The 22,828-nt window shown below is 34.0% G+C and overlaps 1 protein-coding gene across 1 annotated transcript; it reads left to right on the top strand.

Annotated features, from left to right (window-relative positions):
• Nucleotides 1-11,482: 11,482 nt before the first annotated feature.
• LOC108454284 (probable calcium-binding protein CML35) lies at nucleotides 11,483-12,650 on the top strand. Its single transcript, XM_017752699.2, has one exon. The coding sequence runs from the start codon at nucleotides 11,761-11,763 to the stop codon at nucleotides 12,454-12,456; it is 696 nt and encodes a 231-aa protein (XP_017608188.1). The 5' UTR covers nucleotides 11,483-11,760; the 3' UTR covers nucleotides 12,457-12,650.
• Nucleotides 12,651-22,828: the final 10,178 nt, after the last annotated feature.

Raw genomic sequence — 22,828 nt, 5'->3', positions numbered from 1 at the left:
ATGTTCAGAATCTGAGGCAGAGTGGTAATGTTTCTCGTGGTAGACCTCCCAGAAATTTTGAAAATGTAAGTGGTAGTCAAAGAGGAACGAAAGACACAGCTGTTAGATCTGAGGCTCATGTACTTGCTAAATCGTATGCTATCCGAGCTCGCGAGGAAGCTTCATCGCTATATGTGATTACAGGTACATTTACTCTTTATGATACTTCTGTGATTACTTTGATAGATCCTGGATCAACACATTCTTATATATGTATGAACTTAGTGAACAGTAAGACTTTGTCTGTAGAGTCTACTGAATTTGTAATTAAAGTTTCGAAACCCCTAGGCAGATGTGTTCTAGTTGATAAAGTCTGCAAGAATTGTCCGTTAATGTTTTGAGACAATTGTTTTCCGGCTGATCTGATGCTATTACCTTTTGAGGAGTTTGATATAATTTTGGGTATGAATTGGTTAACTTTGCATGAAGCTGTGGTGAATTGTAAATGAAAACTATTGATTTGAGATGCAAGAATGATGAAATAGTCAGAATTGAATCTAGTGATTTGAATGGATTACCGGCTGTAATATCTTCGATGAAAGCTTTAAGTATCTTGAGAAAGGGTTGTGAAGCTTATTTTGCATATGTGATTGATTCAAGAGTATCAAAAAAGAAATTTGAATATGTACCTGTTGTCTGCGAGTTCCCTGATGTGTTTCCTAAAGAACTTCCGGGATTACCTCCAGTTAGAGAAGTAGAATTTAGCATTGAATTGGTACCTGGTACTACTCTGATTTCGATAGCTCCATACCGAATGGCTCCGACTAAACTAAAAGAATTAAAGTCTCAGTTGTAAGAATTGACCGATCGAGGATTTCCTAGACTGAGTTTCTCACCTTGGGATGTCCGGTTCTATTTGTGAAAAAGAAAGACGGTACAATGAGAATGTGTATAGATTATCGTTATTGAACAAAGTGACTATCAAGAATAAGTATCCCTTACCCCGAATTGATGATTTGTTTGATCAGTTAAAAGATCTGTTGTGTTTTTGAAGATAGATCTGAAATCGAGTTTCTATCAGTTACGAGTAAAGGAATTTGATATTCTGAAAACTGCTTTCAGAATGAGGTATGGGCATTATGAATTTTTAGTTATGCCTTTTGGATTAACGAATGCACCTGTTGTCTTTATGGATTTAATTAATAGAATTTTCAGACCGTATTTAGATCAATTTGTTGTGGTATTTATTGATGACATATTGATTTATTCACGTGATGAATCTAAGCATGTCGAGCATCTGAGAATAGTGCTACAGACTCTGCGAGATAAATAGTTGTATGCAAAGTTCAGTAAATGTGAATTCTGCTTGCGAGAAGTTGGTTTCCTGGGTCATATTGTATCAGCCTCCGGTATCTGAGTTGACCCAAGCAAAATTTCTACTATTCTGGATTGGAAGCCTCCAGGAAATGTTTCTGAAGCCTGCAGTTTTCTAGGACTTACTGGTTACTACAGACGATTTGTAAAAGATTTCTTTGTGATAGCAACTCCTTTGACAAAGTTGCTTCAGAAATATGTGAAATTTGAATCGTCTGAGAAATGTCAGAAAACTTTTGACCGGTTAAAAGCTCTGTTAACTGAAGCTCCCGTACTTGTGCAACCTAAATCTAGTAAAGAATTCGTTGTTTACAGTAATACTTCTTTAAATGGACTCGGTTGTGTTCTAATGCAAGAAGGAAAAGTTGTTGCTTATGCTTCGAGACAGTTGAAGCCGCATGAAAAGAACTATCCGACTCACGATCTCGAGTTAGCTGCTATTGTGTTTGCCTTGAATATTTGGCGTCACTATCTGTTTGGTAAGAAATGTCACGTGTTTTCTGATCATAAAAGTCTGAAGTATTTAATAACGCAAAAAGATCTGAATTTGGGACAGAAGAGATGGTTAGAGTTATTAAAAAATTATGAACTTGTTATTGATTATCACCCAGGAAAAGCAAATATTGTTGCTGATGCTTTGAGTCAAAAATCGTTATTTGCTTTGCATGCAATGAATGCTCATTTAGTTCTGTCTGATGATATCTTGCTTTGTGCCGAAATGAAAGCAAAACCCTTGTTTATACAACAGATCTGTGAGGCTCAGAAGTCTGATAATGAATTAATAGCAAAACAAGCTCAGTGTGATTCTGAATTCTGAGTTGATGTTGATGATTGTTTGAGATTCAGAAATAGACTTTGTGTTCCGAGAAATCCGGAGTTAATTCGGACGATTTTGAGTGAAGCTCACAGTAGTAAATTTTTTTGTACATCCGAGAAGTACGAAAATGTATAACGATTTGAAACAACTATACTGATGGCCGAGAATGAAAAGAGATATTTCTGACTTTATTTTAAGATGTTTAATCTGTCAGCAAGTTAAAGCTGAGCATCAAGTGACATATGGTTTGTTACAACCAAACATGATTTCTGAGTGGAAGTGGGATCGAGTAACCATGGATTTTGTTTCAGGTTTGCCCCTATCTCCGAGAAAGAAAGACGCAATTTGGGTTGTAGTTGATCGTTTGACGAAATCAGCTCATTTTATTCTGATTCGATCTAATTACTCACTCAATAAATTAGCTGAGTTATATATTTCTGATATCGTGAGATTGCATGGTGTGTCTATATCTATCGTGTCTGATAGAGATCCAAGATTCACTTCGCATTTTTGGAAGAAATTGCAAGAGGCTTTGGGCACAAAATTGCACTTCAGCACTGCTTTTCATCCGCAAATAGATGGTCAATCTGAATGGATTATTATTGAGTTTGAAGGTATGTGGGATCAGTATCTACCTTTGATTGAATTTGCTTATAATAACAGTTTTCAGTCGAGCATCAAAATGGCACCGTACGAAGCCTTATACGGTAGAAAGTGTAGAACTTCATTATACTGGTCTGAACTCAGTGAAAATAAGATTCACAGGGTTGATTTGATAAAAGAAACTGAACAGAACGTGAAAGTGATCTGAGATAGTTTGAAAGCAGCTTTTGATCGTCAAAAATCATATGCATATTTGAAAAGAAAAGACATTGAGTTTAAGATCGGCGAGAAAGTGTTTCTGAATGTGTCTCATTGGAATAAAGTGCTTCGGTTTAGTAAAAAAGGAAAGTTGAGTCCGAGGTTCATCGGGTCGTATGAGATTATCGAGCGTATTGGGCCGGTAGCATATAGATTGTTGTTACCACCAGAGTTAGAAAAGATTCACAATATGTTCCACGTATCGATGCTTCGACGATACAGATCCAATCCTTCGTATGTAATTCTTCCGTCTGACATTGAAATTCAGTCTGATATGACTTACGAAGAAAAGCCTATCTGAATCTTAGCTCAAGATGTTAAAAAGTTACGTAATAAGAAAATTCCATTAGTTAAAGTGATGTGGCATCAACATGGTATTGAAGAGGCCACGTGGGAACCTGAAGATGCTATGAAACAACAATATCCAAATCTTTTTAACGGTAAGATTTTCGGGGACGAAAATCCCTAAAGGGGAGAATCGTAACAGTCCAGTTTTGACCCTAGTCAGAATAGTGGTTTCGAGACCACATTTCAGAATTAGAAAAAAATATTTTAATATTATTTTCCATGCCTATTATATGTGAATGAGCATGTGTGAAAGTCTCGTATGAAAATTTGAATGTTTGTGTGCTTAATTGTGAAAAAAGACCTAATTGCGTAAAATATAAAAGTTGCCTGCTACTTGTTAAAGTGTCTATTTGATATGGCTTTGTAAATGAGAGATCCTTATGTGGTTATTTGACCATTGGAATTTTGAATAGACATTAGTAACCATCCATTATGTGATTTTATAATGGTTTAACAAAGGTTATAATGGTAAAATATTTATTATGTAAATATTATTATAACAAAACATGAAAAATAAGGCCATTATGTATGTTCATCCATTGAAAATACAAAATAAAACCTATGTTTGAAGAGCTTTAAGTTTCGGCACACACAAGGTTTAATTAAGGTATGAGTTTTGATCGGTTTTTGATAATTTCTACGTTTTTGTGATCGTTGTTAAGTATTGTAACTAGCCCATGCCTCAATTTTTGATTTTGTTGATGATTTGAAAACATGTCATGGATGAATTCATTAGCTTTGTGATGTTATATGATGAATTAAGAAAGCTTGATGTTGGGTTTGAATGTTTTGTTTTTGGATTTTCGATGAATTTGAGCAATTTGGGCTAAATTGTAAAAATGTTATTTTGAGGGACTAAAATGTGAAATAAATAAAATGTGTGGACTAGTATGAGTACTAGGAGAATTCGGCTAAGCTTTTGTATATGCAAATTATGTGTATTTTGTGAATTTGTGAAATAAGGATTAAAGTGTTAAAATGTGAAAATGTGAGGGCTAGTTTGTAAAATGCCCTAAATATGTGTTTATGGATTGAACTGAATTATTTTGTGAATAAAAGGGTTAATTTTGAAAACATATAGATCAAGAAAGGAGGAATTCGGACTTAGATCGAGGAAAGTCGAAGGTTATCGAGTAGACAATTCAAATCGATAATTCCGAGTGCGAGGTAAGTTCGTACGTAATAAATAATGTTAAAGCTATGTTTTAGTGCGTTGGTAATGCATAAATTGTATAGCTATTTGATTACAATTTGAGCATAATGTTATTCGACTATGCTTGGCACTAAGTGTGCAGTTTAATATAGCTTCGGCTACAAATGGCACTAAGTGTGCGAGTTGGAATAGCTTCGGCTATATACGATACCAACTTAGCTTCGACTGACTGAAATGGCACTAAGTGTGCAGAATCATTTTAGCTTTGGCTAACCCTTACAGCACTAAGTGTACGGATGTTAAAGTATGAATAATTTACGGAAAGTCTTGAATTACTCAAGCAAGAGGTAAGAATGAAAGTGAATAAGTACGAGAAGATCCAGGTATGTATGATACCTTTGTGGTAGAAGACATTATCTAGGTGAATTTCATTGAATTATTATGAACTTATGGATCGGATTGGTATAGATTTGATAGATGATTTGAGAATTTATATATATATATATATATATATGTATTGATGTTTTATGTTTATATACTGTTCATAATTTTAGTACGAGCTTACTAAGCTTTTGAAAGCTTACTTTGTGTGTGCATTTGAATTGTTTTATAGATATCGAAGCTACCACAAGCTCAGGGGCTGTCAAGGATCATCACCATACTATCGAACTCATTTTGGTACTTTTGAAAATGTAAATATTTTTAAGTATGGCATGTATAGGCTAGAATGTATATGTATTTAAGCTTTGATATGTATATATGTTATGCCATGAGAGTTGGCTAGCAAATGGTATGTTTGTGCTTAGTTTTGGTAATGGTTTGTGATGCCAAATTGTGTATGCTTGTAATGGTTATATAGCCTTGTATGTGGTGGTCATTTTGAAATATGCCAAGTTGAGGAAATGGTAAGTTTAAGCATGGGTTAAAAGGTGCCATAAGTGAGTTATGAAATGAGTATTTTGGCATGTTGTTGTAATAAGATTTTTAATGTGTTTTGGTATGGATTTGAATAGGTTATTGAATGATGACGATTTAGTTATAATGAAGCATGTGTTGAGCATGGAATTGGCTGAAAATTTTGGTATATAAGTTGTTTAATATTGCTTGTAGGAATGACCCAAATAAGGGTGGCAAGTTGGCTTAAACCAAGCCTGCATTGTGCCACACAGTCAGGGAACACGGGCGTGCCTTGTGGCCATGAATGCAAAGCAGTAGCCTCTTAAAATCACACGGTTAAGACACATGGGCGTGTCATATGGCCGTGGGCTCAAGTCAGTAGCTAGCTAAGTATCACACGGTCATAGCACACGGGTGTGTCTGTTGGCCGTGGGTGAAAGTCAGTATGTATGCCTTGTTTTGGCACGGCTAGATCACATTGGCGTGTCTGGTACCCGTGTGAGGCACACGACCCAGTCACACGGGCGTGTGACCTCAACAAAATTGAAAAAATTTTCTAAGTTCTGGAATTTATGAATGTGTTCAGTTTAGTCTTGACTTTCCTTAAAAATATGATTTAGGTCTCGTAGACCTTCATAAGAGATGGATTGCAGATGATTGCCTATGTATTAATGTTATGTGATGTCTGTGATTCTGAATTGGTCTGAAATGTTCTGTCTGTCTGGTAATACCTCGTAACCCTAATCTAATAATGGTTACGCGTTAGGGGTGTTACAACATGGGCATGTGTCTAGGTCGTGTAACTCTCTGTTTAGTTTTTAGAACCATAAGGGCAGAAGACATGGGCATGTTTCCAAGCCATGTGAGGCACACGGGCAAGAATATGGGCGTGGGTCTAGGCCATGTGACATATAAATAGGGTCCGAATCTTGTTTTTGAGGCCATGCATGTTGTCTAACACTAACACTGACCTCCCCCATGTATGAATGATCTAAATATGATTGTGTGGAGACTCTATAATGCTCTATGACTGACATATGGATAACATAACTGTATGTGTACTATGATGACTATTTCTGACACTGAATTGCATTATCTATTTGTGAAATGAATTAGAATGATTGAACAGATGTTGTGGATATTTTTATTCTGTATTTGTATGGGTTAGGGTATTGAGAAGAAGGAAGTAATTTGTTCTGAATTAGTAGCTAAGCCACGATGCATATAAATATGATTCTGGTGCTTTGTTGCATTTTTTATCTAGCAGCTAAGCTACGTCTCTGTAAACGTGACAGATACATACTCTATGGTGTGTAGGGTTGGTTGGGCATTAAACGCCCTTAACAGTGTGCTGAAATGACCGAAGATGGTGTGTAGTGGATGGAGGTAGGAATAACTGCATTTGAATCTGAGTTGTTCTGTATATGAAACTGAAATTGCTTCTACATATGTAGATGGTCTGTTTTGTATGTGAACTGAAATTGTAACACCCCTTACCCGTATCCGACGCCGAGACAGGGTTTGAGGCATTATCAGACTTAAACATTCACAAACATGCAAAACCGGGCCATAAAATTTCATTTAAATTAAAAGTATTCAGTCACATACATAATGTACCTTACACGAGCTACCGAGGCTCTAAATATGCATTAAAGGCAGTTTGGGACTAAATCGAGAACTTTAAAAAGTTTTAGGGAAACTTAGAAAAAAATTTCTGAAACAGGGTCACACGCCCATGTGGACACAAGGACACGCCCGTGTCCTCAGGCCGGTAACTCTCTATTTATGACATCAGCAAAATAAATTTAACCACAAGGCCAGGCCTCACGCCCATGTGCTAGGCCGTGTCCTCCACACGGTTGAGACACATGGTCGTGTCTCTGCTCGTGTGACTAGTACTTAGGCTATTTTCCAAGCCTTTTGTTACCATTAATCTCTCACATCTTTATACACATCAAAGATATACATCATGGCATCATTTTAATGATTTAACATACTTCACTAAGGAATATTCTTAACTTTAACATGCTATCATTCACTTATTACGCGTACTCATATAATATCAAATCTAAAGATAACAATTCTATATTCATTGACCTTATCATTTGATGACCACTTTTACCAAACTTTCATAAGCATCAATTTATCAAGTAGCTTCAATCAACATCAAGATTCATGTTCAAACATTATCAACTTATTTCCATATTATACATTTACCACGTGTCTATGACCATTTCGATCAGTCAAGAAGCACCCATCATGTATATATGTCGTAATACCAACCATACATATCCCACAAGCATAAACACATCATCATATCACAAGCATTAGAACTTATCATGGATAATTAGGCTTACAAGCCACATCTCATGGCTATATACAATGAATCAATATAAGCCAATACATATGGCTAATCATAACAACATCTATCATAAAACTAAGTCTCTATACATGCCACTCACTTGAAGACATTAACATTCATCAATACTCTAAAGGAGGTAGCTTGATAGTGTGAGGTTACCTCCAACGATCTCCAACCCGAGCTAACTTGTCAACAAATCGAGTTTGGAAGCTTGAAAAACCCTAGCTATGTCTTCTCCATGCAAGTTTCAGCCATGGGGTAGAAGATGGACAAAAATTGGCTTTTAATTTTGTTTTTAATTCATTTTAATTACTAGATTACCAAAATGCCCCTAACTTAAAAAATTCTATTTCACCCATTTCATGTCCATTTTTGTCCAAAAAATTATACAATGGTCTAATTACCATTTAAGGGCCTCCAATTTAAAATTTCATAACAATTAGACACCTCTAACATGTAGAACTCAACTTGTGCACTTTTTACAATTTAGTCCTTTTGACCAAATTGAGTTCCCAAACGTCAAAATTTTCGAACGAAATTTTCACGAAATCATCTTGTGAAATTTTATACCATAAAAATATAATAAAAATAAATTTTACTGTTTCGGATTTGTGGTCCCGAAACCATTGTTCCGACTAGGCCCTAATTTAGGATGTTACAAAAATTGCTTCTGCTACTTAACTGAATCTTGGGATTCGAGAATTATCTTATAAATGTGTTCCAATTGAATAAACATCTTTTACGTACTGAGTTCACAACTCATTTTGTTACTAATTGAATTTTAGATGGTTCTCAGACTTGAACGGGTCGGCACTGCAAGAGCTCGGTTAAACTTTTATCTTTCCTTTGAATACTACTATTAAGAATTTTGATATTCTAAGATATTATGATGTTTGGGAAGATCATATACTTAGTTAATTGCTAAGATGGATATTATACGATGAATGGTTCTTTTTTACTGCGTTATAAATGTGGTATTCCTAATATCAATGATGTAACTCTCAGGACTTGAGCTGGACTTCCAAGTTGAGTTTAGGGTGTTACAATTCTGTTTGATTTAAAAAGGGAAACTAGAGGAGATGATTTTCTGAAAAAAAGATGAATAGATCATCTTTCAAAGGGAAAAGGAGAGTTTGAATTAAAAAAGGAAACAAGATGATTTTCTGGAAAAAGATGAACAAATCATCTTTCAAAGTGAGAGGGAGAGAGCATTTGAGGAGAGGATAAATTAGAAAAGAGAAAAGTCAAAATAAAAGAAAAATAACTTATATATTAATTAAAATTACTATCTTTATTAAATATTTTACTATTTTATTGAAGATATATGAATATACATATTACATATTGAATAATAATTATATTAGATTATGATTAATTAATTAATTAATTTTTATTAAGTTATATTTAATAATAATTTTATTAAAATTTAATAATAAGAACAATAATCATTTAACTATTTTTTATAAGAGTACTTTGGTCATTTTAATTTTTTTCTTTATGTTATTACAAATTTATTTCATTCAAATAAATACAAGAATACTATTACAGCTTCTATTTCATTTCATTCAACCAAATAATTGAATTACTAATTATAGCTCTATTCCATTACAACCCTATTCCGTTCACCCCAACCAAACATGCCATAAATATAACTTTAATATTTTAATTTAAGTAAAAAAATAGTTTAAGAATTAAATAAAAAAATCTAAAACCATTCAAACAATTTCCAATGAGATTTAAAAATAAAATAAAAAATTACAAAACATCCAAATCTAATCCCCATCCAATAACTAATTCCATATCAAGAAAATCGTATTCAATTGATAACACAAATCCTCAAATTTTATCAGCATCTAAAATGTGTTTTATATAAGAGCCTCAACTTTTTTATCTTCAATAATAATTGAGATAGGAGATCTGTCAATTCCATGGTGGGTGGCGGATGGAATTTCTTTCAACTATGATTTTGTAGAAGCTAACTCCTTGGCAAAACGGAGAGCACTAAGCACAACCATGCTCTCCACCATTAATGGTGAGAATTGGTGTGGCAAACCTCCACTTTTACGCTTGAGAAATTGAGGAATAAATATAGATTAATTACAACAAATAAACGAATATAGAATTTAGATGGAAAACTTCATTGAAGAAAACCATAATCATTATAAAAAATAACTAGAGAAATCACTATGTGAAAATTGTTACAGCTTATATACTATTCTCTTAACCCAAAGGTCCAAATACATCCATACTCGAAAGGTACCTCTTAAACACGGAAAAAGAAAGAGAAATCAAATACAATGGTAGATATGTAGTTGAGGTACACTTGAAAATCTTTACCCTTTGCTTATCTGCAAATATGGTAAGATGATAGTTAGTAATAGTTTCCATATTTAATTGGGTAAATGTTTTTTAAAATGATATAGTAGTTCAACTTTAAATATAACAATTTTGTCCTTTAAACACGGGATGATAATCAATCATATTTTATTTTCCAATTACAATTTTATCATAATTTTCGGGAATTATAGTAGTAGAAGAATCCAAGGCACATATTACAACCGAATAAAACCGAGTTTAAAAATTTTAAAACTAGAGACCCATGGATTACTACTTCCAAATATCTCATTTTATCCCTTTCTTACATTACATCTCTTGTTGTCAACACATCATGTTTATTGGTATAACTGAAATCCTGTATGTTTGGTAAAAGCATGCTTTATTATTTACCACTGAAAATATATATATATATTGGTACTTTTCATGATCTATGTTTAGTGTTATTTCTCTTAATAATATTATTTTTAAAATTTAAATTTTATTCTTTCTCTAAGAGCTTAATGTACATTAGCACTGCACTCAATTATTATTTTAATTCGTACATCACACAAATATACAACTTAATTTAATAATATGTAAGGTTAAACATCTTTCCTCATTTTCTAACTGATTTAGCCAATATTTTCAATCAATCTCAACAAGGATGCAAGTTGGATATTCCTTGTTAAAGATGTTAAAGACTTTACCCAACCTGCTACAATATCCGTACTATTATTCTTTGAGTTGGGAAAATACACGGAAGATAGAAAATTCACAAGAAAAAGAAACCCTTTTTGAAACACAAATATAAAAATCATGTAAAAAGAAAGTCTTGTTTTTGTTCTCGAGCAGCAGTAGACACGACAAAATCAGGCACTTTCAAACCAAACCAAAATTACGAGAAGAGGTAGTTTAGTAGATGGTGATATGAGAAGTGACGGAAAAAATATTTGTTTGGTTTCTACGAAAACAGGAGAATAGTTAGGAAAGTTTTGGAGAAAAATGGTAAATTTTAATTTTAGGTAAGAAGAATTTTATTTTTTATTTTGTATTTTTACTAACAGTGAAAGCAACTCAAGAATTTAGACATAAGTTTAATAAATTTATCGAAAAAGTTTTAATAGTTTTTGAAAATTTTTAAAATATAAATTAAATTAATAAAATATATAAATATAGAAAGGTTTAATTTAGTGAGTAAAATAAAATTCTCATAAATTTTAGGTTGACAAAATTAGAATAAAAAACACAAAAGAGAAAAGAGTGAAGTTGGAAAAAGACATGTGGTGCAAGTTGAATGGAGTAGGAGTAGGAGTAGGAGTAGAAGTAAAAAAACAAAAATTCTTTAAGTAGGAAAATTAGAATAAAAAAATAAAACATTGAATGTTGGGTTGGGTGTAATTAAAAAATTCTGACTCTACTAACAGTGAAAGGAAGGAAAAGTCGTATTAATAAAAATATATAAATGTTCATAAAATTTCTCATCACACGAAACTTCCTGGAAGCTGCAATGGAGAAGCTCATCACAGCACTTCTCTAAGCATTTAAGCACCCCCACCTCTTCCCCTCTTTCTCCTCAATTTCTTTCTTCTTCTTGCTTTCCTTCCACCCGCCTCCTTTGTTCCACCTCTTTCTTTCTTTTTCTCCAAAGCCATCATGAATCTCATTAATAGGCTCAGCCCCAAGCGTCTCTTTCGATCTAATAAAAAAGATAGATCCATCGTCTCCAAGTTCGACCCCTCCTCCTATAGTTCCGGTTCCGCCGTTTCCTCCTCTTCCTCCTCCGAATCCGTCTCTTCCACCCTCAAAGAACATCAGTACCCTTCCACGGCTACCGCTGGCTTCGTAACGCCCACCAGTGTTTTGCCCCAAACATCAGGTGACTGGTCCGATTTTCCCGCTAATTTTTATCTAGAACTTTGCCAGGCGTTTAAAATGTTAGACAAAGATAACGATGGGGTTATATCGAGAAGCGAGCTCGAGGCTTTGCTTGGCAAGGTCGCAAGGCAGCCGCCCAGCCGGGACGAGGTTTCCTTGATGTTGAGCGAAGTGGACGGTGACGGCGACGGCGACGGCTACATCAACCTGGAAACGTTGATGAACCAGGTGGTTGGACCGGCTTGCGACGAACCCGCCTGCGAACCGGAACTGAGGGAGACTTTTGATATATTTGACACAGATCATGACGGGAAGATCACGGCGGAGGAGTTGATGGCGTTTTTTAAGGACAAAATAGGGGATGAGCGGTGCACGTTAGAGGATTGTCGGCGCATGATAGCGAGTGTCGATAAGAACGAAGATGGGTTTGTCTGCTTCGAGGACTTCTCCAGAATGATGGAGCTGCAGCGATGATCATATGATTATGGGTTTTTATCCGTTTGTGTTTGATAATCATGTGATAAGAGATGCACTTGATTTGAGGAAATACAGAAATGAAAATTTGTCTTGGTTTTTTTTTTTTTGGTCCTTTATTAAATCTATTTTAAGATGCGCCTGAATTGAAGTCAATTAATCCGACGGTTTAGTTTGATTGATCTGAAGAAAAATGTCCACCTGTCGTATGGTGTATATCAATATATAAGACGGGTAGAGAGAAAAAAAAACACATGTTCTTATTACCAGCTGGTGCGCTTTTGCTGGAATTTTATTTTATTTTTAATTTAAAAGTATTAGGGAAATTCGAATTCATGGCATGTGAATTTTTAATAAAGGACAAGAAAGCAAGTGATGGGAAAGTGTTAAATAGTGATCATCATAAAACCTTAGTTGTCCTTATTCATCGCTCAACACTATAATCTTGTATTAATTAAATATTTTTATTCTATTTTTTCCATCATTTTAGGAGTCTTGTATTTTTTAATTTTGTTATTTAATTAGAAAATTAATGAAATTAAAATTATAATAAAATTCAATAACCAACATATGTAATACTGGATTATCACAATAAGAATCACAATGCCTCAATTCTTTTGATTTATCATATGTATTTAGAGTCTTAATTCGATTAGTATTGATACTTTTATCAATATAAGAGGACACGAATTTAAATGCGTTAAAGCGTATTATTTTTCTATTTAAGAGTTGATGAAGACCTATGAGTAAATTTAAACGACAGAATATTCAATAATGAGGTAATTAACGTGGATCTAAATTCAGTTGTATTAAAGGGATAATTATTTTATGAGAGACTATGCTTACTTCAAGCCCATTTTCTTATATAAATATTTCATCTTTCAACTATGAGCCATCACTTCGTTAAAGTATTTTCCTAAAACTTTCTTGTTTAGTGACCCTTTGCACCCTTTCTAGTTGAATCATCACAATAAATCATCTCAACCCATTATGTAACTTAACTATTATGAAAATTGATTACAACATAAACCCCTCTTTTTTTTCACTAATACTATAAAAATATAAATTACAACACAAAACCCATTTTTAAAAAAAAAATGGATAAAGGGTCAAACTGATCAAGCTATCGATTCATCTGTTCGTCGATTCAATTAAAATCTTATTAAAATTTTAAAAAAATCATGTTCAATCAATTTAGCCGCCTGATTCAATTAATTTTTTTCTAATTCAATTGGTCTATACCAGTTTTTGAGTCAATTGATCCAAAGCCTGATAACATACTCATTTCATTTCAAACAGCATTGCATAAAACTATCTAAGTTAAATATAAGAAAGACAACATTTGTTTAATTGTAAAGTATCGCATGAAATTTTTGAGGTTTAATGTTTGAGTCCCACTCTATGTAAAACCATGTAAGTCTTTCCCCGATTTTATTTTAGTTTAAACCAATGATGTGTTGATTTTGTTCAAATTTATTATTATTTTATGTTTGAATATATTTTGGTTACCAATCCATTTGTGCATTCTTATGTATATTACAGCAACGTATGACATAATTATAATGTAGTCAATATCACACTGGTGGACATATATTTTTGTTCTACTATTGGTGTAAATTGGTGTGAGTGTATTTAGGTGTATCATTTCGGGTTTTCCGATGTTTTAAAATATGTTCTTATAAATTATTTATACATTTAAAAATACTTCAATTACATTCATAGAAATATATTTACATGCAAATATAAATTTTAAAATTATCAATTAAGTTTAATAACTTAATTAAATGATTATATTTTATTTTTCAATATAATTATAAAAAATTAGTTAAAATAAGTATATTAAAATCTTATACCAATCAATATGAGCCGATGAAAGTCAATATTAGACGAATTAAATTAAAACACACGAAGCACACAAAAATTGATGAAAATGAAGTTTATATTACTTGATAATAATTTAAAATCAGAACTATAATTGTAATTATTACAAATCATGTGATGTCATCATTTCAGGCTATCACAATTTCAACTCAACCCATCATAAATTCAACTTGAGATATAACACTTTATGATTGGTCCTAAAATTTACGTAGTCTATTCTGAATTTTGTGAGTGCTAACCCATTTATTCATTGTTGTTTGATATAAGGAAGTGAACTATGTAGCTGATATTGCATGTTCTATGCCCCCTTATTGGGATGAACATTTTCCTGAGTTGCTGTTATCGGGTTTTCAATGGAAGGAAAAACAATTTCGTTGGTAATATTAGCGTCAGAAATGTTGGCACATAATATCCACCGTAGTACAATTGTGCAAAATAATGCTTTGGTAAACAATGCGTCCATCGCGGGCGCACAAGTTTTTAGCTGAAAAAGTTGTTGGACCTAATGCTTTTCACCCGTTGATTCTTTGGTGGAAACTATTTAAAACATAAATTGGGATAATATAACTTTTGAACCTTGAGCTTGGTAATTATGTTTATTTTGGTACTTATAATTTTTTTGTTTACTTTAGTACCTAAATTTGACAATTAGATTTATTTTGATCCTTAAATTTGAATTTTATCAAGATCTGGCAATGTGACTAGTGTTACTGAAATAGGATTGGATTAGTCTATCAGTCTGACTGGATCAAGAATCAATCAGTATAACAATCCAAACAAAAGGGTTGAACCAATCAAATTGATTATCAGGAACCGATGTTCTGACCGTTTCAACTGTCAATCCAGTTATTAAAAATATTGGAATTTAAGATTGTATCACATCACCATCTAAAAATGTATATAATTTTATTTAATTTTCAAGTGATAATGTAGCAAAATCTCAAAGTGCTACATCATCAAAAAATTTTATTTTTCAAGTTTAGGGACCAGATGAAACGAGTTGTCAAGTTCAAGCGGCAAAGTGGACTACAAAGATACAAATACCAAAATGAATCTAATTACCAAGTTGAGGGTCAAAAATTATATTATCCCATAAATAAAGAGACATCTATCTATCCTTTCGGCTTTGGGCTCAAAATGGATAGAATAGACTGGATTAAGCAGAGATGAAAGTGAAAATTTCTGCTACAAACTATTTAGTAGCCCATTGTATTTACATCCAAACAGCACTTGACTTATCCAAAAGGGATACCAATAGTGTTAGTTCATCTTTTTTCATATCCAAAAAGAAAAAAACACCATTTCTATTTGTAAGAAGAAATGGTATGAAATTACGATTTCATATTATTTTTATCTCTTTTTATTGAGAAAATGATAAATCAAATTTTTACTTTTAATTTTCAGTAATTTTTTCTCTCGTTTTGCATTGGCAACTGCGTTTATGATGCAAATAAAAACACTATTCTATTATTTAAAAATAATGTTTTTTTATAATAAGAATAAATCAATTTTAAATAAATTTAAAATAAAAATTCATAATTTTTATTTATAAATTACGTAAATAGTACTACAAAATTAGTTTGTATATACCAAATAAAATTGTAATAAATCAATATGAGAAACTAGATTTTAAACCAAATAAACAAAAAAAATTATAATAAGTCTACAAATTTTGGCTTTATTTATCTAAAATAATAAAAACAAAATGCAAATAAAAAAATTGCCCAACATAAATGTCGAAACCATTTTTATTTTGAAAAACGGAGGTCGACTTTAAAACGAAAATGGTGTCGCCACCAATCCTTTTTGTTTAGGTGTGATCGGGTCACATTGTGATCGATCATTTTAATAAAGCATTTCGGTTTATTAAAACAACGTTTTTGGTCTACGAAAAACTAGAAAACGGATTCAGAAGTCAGTTACGCGCGAGGAAGGATTAGCACCCTCGCAACGCCTAAAATTGGTACCGTATTGATCAATTAACGTCCTAATGTTGAAAATTTGAAAAAGATTTTAAAACACAATTCTTCTAAAACGTTTGGATAACTTGAATTGGATATTGAGATTCTCTCGTTTAGAAGGAATAAAATATCATATCCAGCACGATAGGACACAACATTTCAAACCCTCGATACAAGATCATCTTATAATTTCCAAAACTCATGCATTTGAAATTTCAAAAAGGATATTTGACTATTTGGCCAAACAGTAAATCGAAACCCAGCACGATTGCGCACGATTTATCGAACTTCTAAATACTGAATATTGCCTCATTTTAATTTAAGAAAACATGGATGAAATTTCAAAAGGAATATTCCGCATTTTAATCGAATGAAAAATCGAAACCCAGCACGATTGGGCACGATCTCTCAAACTCCCCAAAATCGAAATATTGCCTCGTTTTAATTTAAGAAAGCATAGACGAAATTTCAAAAGGATATTTTGTATTTTAGTCGAATGCAAAAAAATCGAAACCCAGCACGATTGGGCATGATCTCTCAAACTCCCAAACACGAAATATTTCCTTATGTTGAGGGGGCTCAAGTTAACAGTTATAAAAATCGTGTCAAAATATACTTGTTTGGTTTGTTTGGAAATAAAAGACAATCAACATTTAGAGAATATGAGAATCATAATCATGATGCATTAGCAAGAAATACAAGCATAATTACTTGCATGAAACAATAATAGGTTGCTATAATATGAAAATAAAAAATGACACATAATACATATATAAAGCAATATGAAAATTTGGAACCGACATAACGCAAAACAATATAAAACCTATATGAAAAAATTCCACAAAGGAACAACACAAGCTAGAATTAAAATACCTTATATGTACATAAAACTGATAATATATAAACGATTATTAAATTATATACTATGCACGAAGAAATTAAAATAAATAACATATAACATAATTTCAAATAAAACCAATTAATTTGTCTAACGATATATATATATATGCAAATGAAGAAATAATGTAAATAATGTATATACAAAGATATTACTATATGAAAATAAAATAATCAAAATGTACGATCAAAAAAAAATAGGATCCTTAAAAGAAATTATGCATAAATAAATTTAAAAAGGGGAAAAATATATAATAAGCTTAAGGAAAAATATATGTATATATATAACAAATATAAAAGAAAATATTTACAAAAATAATATGAAAACAATAATGTAGATAGAACAAAATAAATTTTAACATAGACTATATATATACTGAATAATACAAGAGTAACTTTAAAACAATATGACATAAAAGAATCTTTTAAAATAATAAATATATAATTAAAAATAAATAAATACCAATAAAACACCAAGTTGAAATGAGGTAAAATAAATTTTAAAAGAATTGGAAACAAAAATTAACCATTGAAATGGAAAAAACAAACTTAATTGATATAGAATTAAACTAAAATGAATAAAATAAAACATTACAACAAAACTAAGGGCTAAATCGTGATGCGTGCGAATACACAGGGATTGAAAATGCAAATGTTCTAAATCACAAAACATACTGCACAAGCGCAGACTAAATTGAAATATCGCGCAAACTTCAGGGAGAAATTGAAAAAGCATAACAAGTTAAATTGAAGATGACACAAAATAGGAAGGACTGGACGTGCAAATTTCCCACTTAGGGGAAAATGCGCGTGTACTAAGTCAAAACACGCAGATGCTTTCATCCTCCCCCCCAAATGCTGTTTCAAAATTAAATGCCCATTACTTTATTTCCTTTTTTAAAACATTAAAAAAAACCTTTAGAAAACTCAAATTTTAACCCTTGCTTTAAAAACAAAAGCCCTAAAACTTAAAAGTGCTTTCTCCTTTCCTCCCCTATTCGGCCGGCGTCGCCTTCATCAGAGATCTGGCACGCCCAGGCCACCGACGATGCAAGTTCGACCCCGGTAAGTCTCCTCTCTCTCTCTTGTGTTATTTAAAACTGTTTGTAAAAAAACGAAAAGAAGTAATAAGGAAATAATTGTGAAAATGAAAAAAAATAAAAAACAACCTTTTAAGCTTTGAATCTGATCTCTGATTTCTATTGATTTTCTTTGTGTTTTTCTCTTATATTCGTATCTATCCAAAAAAAGGGGCATTTTTACACTCGGTTTGATTCAATTTTATAGCCGAATAAAAAAACTAAAAAACTTCTTTGCTGCTCTTTTTGCGCTTGTTTGCAGGTGCATGGTAGGAGTAGACTCTGATGTGGAGGCGCGAGTGGCACGGCCCATGGCGCAGAGGGCTGCTTGACGTGCGGCACTCAGGGTTAGCTTGCGGCGCTAAGGTTGCTGCTAGAGTCTTTTTTTTTTTTTACTGTTGGGACTTGCTTGGGGGTTTAGGTTATTGGGCTTAGAGTTTTTTTTTTGGTTTTAGGATTAGGCCCATGCAGACCATTTTGGTCTTTATTTTTGTTTATTTGCTTCTGGGTCTTGGGCCGGGCAATTTTGGGCCATAACAACTACCCTTCTTTGCTCGTTGTCGTGTAACAAGAACAGAGCAAAAACTTCAAATGGGTCAATTTTGCCCGGTCTTGCCAAGGTTTGACTTTGTGATGCTCCATTTCTTCATGTAACCTCACTTTAACCCACTGCATCTTCAGGGGTATAGGAACCCGTCTTCGATCTGCTCCTCTACTGCTTATGGAGATAAGATCTGTAATTTCCAGTTTGTTACCCTACTGCTTAAGGGGTTAAGGCTTGTTGTCTTCGATCTGCTCCACTACTGTTTAGGGGAGATCTGTATTTTCCAACCTGTTACCCTATGCTTAAAGGGTTAAGGCTTGCTGTCTTCGATTTGCTCTACTACTGTTTAGGGGAGATCTGTATTTTCCAACCTGTTACCCTACTGCTTAGGGGGTTAAGGCTTGCTGTCTTCGATCTGTTCCACTACTGTTTAGGGGAGATCTGTATTTTCCATCCTGTTACCCTACTGCTTAGGGGGTTAAGGCTTGATGTCTTTGATCTGCTCCACTACTGTTTAGGGGAGATCTGTATTTTCCATCCTGTTACCCTACTGCTTAGGGGGTTAAGGCTTGCTGTATTCGATCTGTTCCACTACTATTTAGGGGAGATCTGTATTTTCTAGCCTGTTACCCTACTGCTTAAGGGGTTAAGGCTTGCTGTCTTCGATCTGCTCCACTACTGTTTAGGGGAGATCTGTATTTTCCAGCCTATTACCCTACTGCTTGGGGGGTTAAGGCTTGTGAATTCACCGATGCCACTGCACTATCCTCTGAGGAACGTGATCTATAAAATTGGTTTGCTGTATCTATGCTTATGCCAAATAACTAGGATGCTATAATCGCAATGAATCAAATGCTCCTAACTAGATGTAATGCTTATGTCAAATAATTAGGATGCTATGATCGAAATGAATCAAATGCTCCTAACTAGATGTATCATGAATGACATTTGTATGAATGCTGATTGTCGTGAGAATGCCCTTTTTAATGTTTAGGCTTTTATTGCTTGTTGTTTGTTATTGATGTATTTCTTTTCGTTCAACTGATATCTTTAATAGACATCTAAAGCAATTGTCTTAACTTAAACTTCTTACTTATCAAGTAACTCTAACCCTTAAGCTTGGCGGGTTCTGAATAATTGACCTGTTTCGGGTTCTTGCACTACCTAGAAGCTTCTAGAGTATTAGGCAGAACTCCTTTTATGAAAGTGTTATTAGTCCATTAATCAATATTTCAATAGGAAATGCTTGAGAAAGATTATCAAAATGGACAAGATGAAACTTTATTGAGAACGAAGCTCTAGGTAGAAAATTAATTAAGATAATAGATTTTGCTAAGGTACAAAAGATGTATAAAATGAAAAATAGGTACCCCAGATATCGTAGCATGAGCTTCTCTATTCCGACTGTTCGAAAACCATTGGGAGCCAGATATGTGTTTAGGAGGTCCGAGGTATTTCGTTGATGCCCCAAGATGTAATGTTCCTCCTTCTTGTTAATTCTGGTAGAACAAGACCATAACATGCCCCACATTTGATCAAAATTTGAGCTGCCCTTTCTTGGGTTTTCAACTCAAAACCCCTTTGGTCTCAAGGCGCCCTTTGCGGGTTTTCACCTTGGCCTCTCCATTTTTTTTTCAGAGCGTCCTTTGCGGGTTTTCGCCTTGGCTTATTCTTTTTCAGGTGAAGTATTTCTTGACCGAATCTGAATTTACCGGGTTGGGAAGGCTTTTACCATCCATTTCTGCTAATATCAGTGCCCCTCTAGAAAAAGCCTTCTTCACTACATAAGGTCATTCCCAGTTTGGCATCCATTTCCCTCTGAAATCTTTTTACATAGGGAAAATCTTTTTCAATACCAAGTCCCCTTCCTGGAATACTCTTGGGTGAACTTTTTTGTTGAAAGCTTGCATCATTCGCTTCTGGTACATTTGACCATGACGGATAGCCTTCAGCCTCTTTTCTTCTATCAAGTTTAGTTGATCGTACCGGGATTGGACATATTCTGCTTCGTCCAGCTTCAATTCTAATAAAACCCGGAGAGAAGGAATCTCGACTTCAATAGGCAAAACTGCCTCCATCCCATAAACCAACGAGAAAGGTGTTGCCCCAGTAGAAGTTCTGATCGATGTTCGATAAGCATAAAGGGCAAATGGTAACTTTTCATGCCAATCCTTGTAGGTCTCAGCCATTTTCCCCATAATCCTTTTTATATTTTTATTAGCCGCCTCAACTGCCTCATTCATTTTCGGGCGATATGGTGACGGGTTGTAGTGTTTAATTTGAATTGATTGTAGACCTCCACAATCATGCTGTTATTTAAATTTATCGCGTTGTCAGATATGATCCTCTCTAGCATGCCATAACGACATATGATTTCTTTTTTCAAAAAATTGCTGACCGCCGACTTCATGACGTTGGCGTATGAAGCAGCCTCCACCCACTTAGTGAAATAATCGATGACCACAAAGATAAAACGATGTCCGTTAGAAGCCTTCGGTGAAATCGGCCCAATGACGTCCATGCCCTACATTGAGAAAGGCCATGGAGAAGTCAAAACATGAAGAGATGAAGAAGGCACGTGAATCTTGTCTCCATAAATTTGGTACTTATGGCATTTCTTGGCATAGTTGATGCAATCTCCTTCCCTTGTAGACCAATAATACCCGAATCTCATGATTTGTCTGGCCATTGTGAACCCATTTGCATGCGTCCCGCCGACACCTTCATGGACTTCTTCTAGGATTTTCTTTGCTTCAATAGCGTTAACACATCTTAGCAGCATTTGGTCTTTCTTTCTTTTATACAGGATTTCCCCGTCTAAGACATAGTCACCGGCCAGCCTCCTTAACGTTCTTTTATCATTTTCAGTTGCCTGATCAGGATATACACGATTTTTCACATATCGTAGAATATCCTAAAATCAAGGATGATCATCTATCTCCTCCTCTTCGTCGATATTACAGCAATGAGTTGGGGCATCACAAATACTCATCTAGATCGGCTTCATTTCCTCTTATTTATTTGCTCTGATCATGGAAGCTAATGTAGCCAGGGCATCAGCCATCTGATTTTCATCACGTGGGAGTAATGAAAAGTGATATCATCAAAGACCTTGATTAAATCCAGAACCAACTCTCAGTAGTTGATCAACTTTGGTTCTTTTGTTTCCCATTTACCTTTGAGCTGATAGATCACTAGTATAGAATCCTCATACACTTCAACACCTTGATTTTGCGCTCTACGGCTGCACGGATACCTATGATACATGCTTCGTACTCTGCCATATTATTTGTGCAATTAAAATCCAATTTGCAAGTGAATGGATAATGATCTCCACTTGGGGATATCAGGACTGCCCCAATTCCATTACCAACTACGTTTGATGCTCCGTCGAAATTCACTTTCCAAGGATGATTCTCTAGAGTGTCTTCTTGGGTAATTGCCACATACATTAGATTTTCATTGGGGAAATCAAAGTTCAAAGGCTCGTAATCTTCTAAATCTCTACTGGCTAGAAAACCTGCTATTGCACTCCCTTTTATAGCTTTCTGGTTCACATAAACTATGTCAAACTCGGAAAGCAGAATTTGCCATCGGGCCATCCTTCTACTCAGAGCGGCTGACTCCATCATGTACTTAAGAGGGTCTAATTTTGAGATTAACCAAGTCGTATAATACAACATGTACTGCCTCAATCTTCGAGTTGTCCAAACCAAAGCACAACATATCTTCTCAATTAGCGAATATCTCATCTCACACTCAGTGAATTTCTTACTGAGGTAGTATATCTTCTAACTTTCTTTCTTGTCTCGTCGTATTGACCAAGCACACATCCCATTGAATGGTCAAATACTGTCAAATACAATACCAATGGTCTGTCTGGGCTAGGTGGCGTTAACACTAGGGGATTGGACAAATATTGTTTTACCTTATCGAAGGTTTTCTGACATTCATCATCCCACACACCTGGGTTGTATTTCTTGAGAAGACGAAATATGAGATCACATTTC

This window comes from Gossypium arboreum, chromosome 9 (genome assembly GCF_025698485.1).
Source record: "Gossypium arboreum isolate Shixiya-1 chromosome 9, ASM2569848v2, whole genome shotgun sequence".
NCBI lineage: Eukaryota > Viridiplantae > Streptophyta > Magnoliopsida > Malvales > Malvaceae > Gossypium > Gossypium arboreum.
Note: the sequence above shows the minus strand (reverse complement) of the source record. Positions and strands in the feature narration are given on the sequence as shown.

Excerpts from the sequence above, each read along its gene's own strand:
- LOC108454284 (XM_017752699.2), top strand. The coding sequence starts at position 11,761 with ATGAATCTCATTAATAGGCTCAGCCCCAAGCGTCTCTTTCGATCTAAT.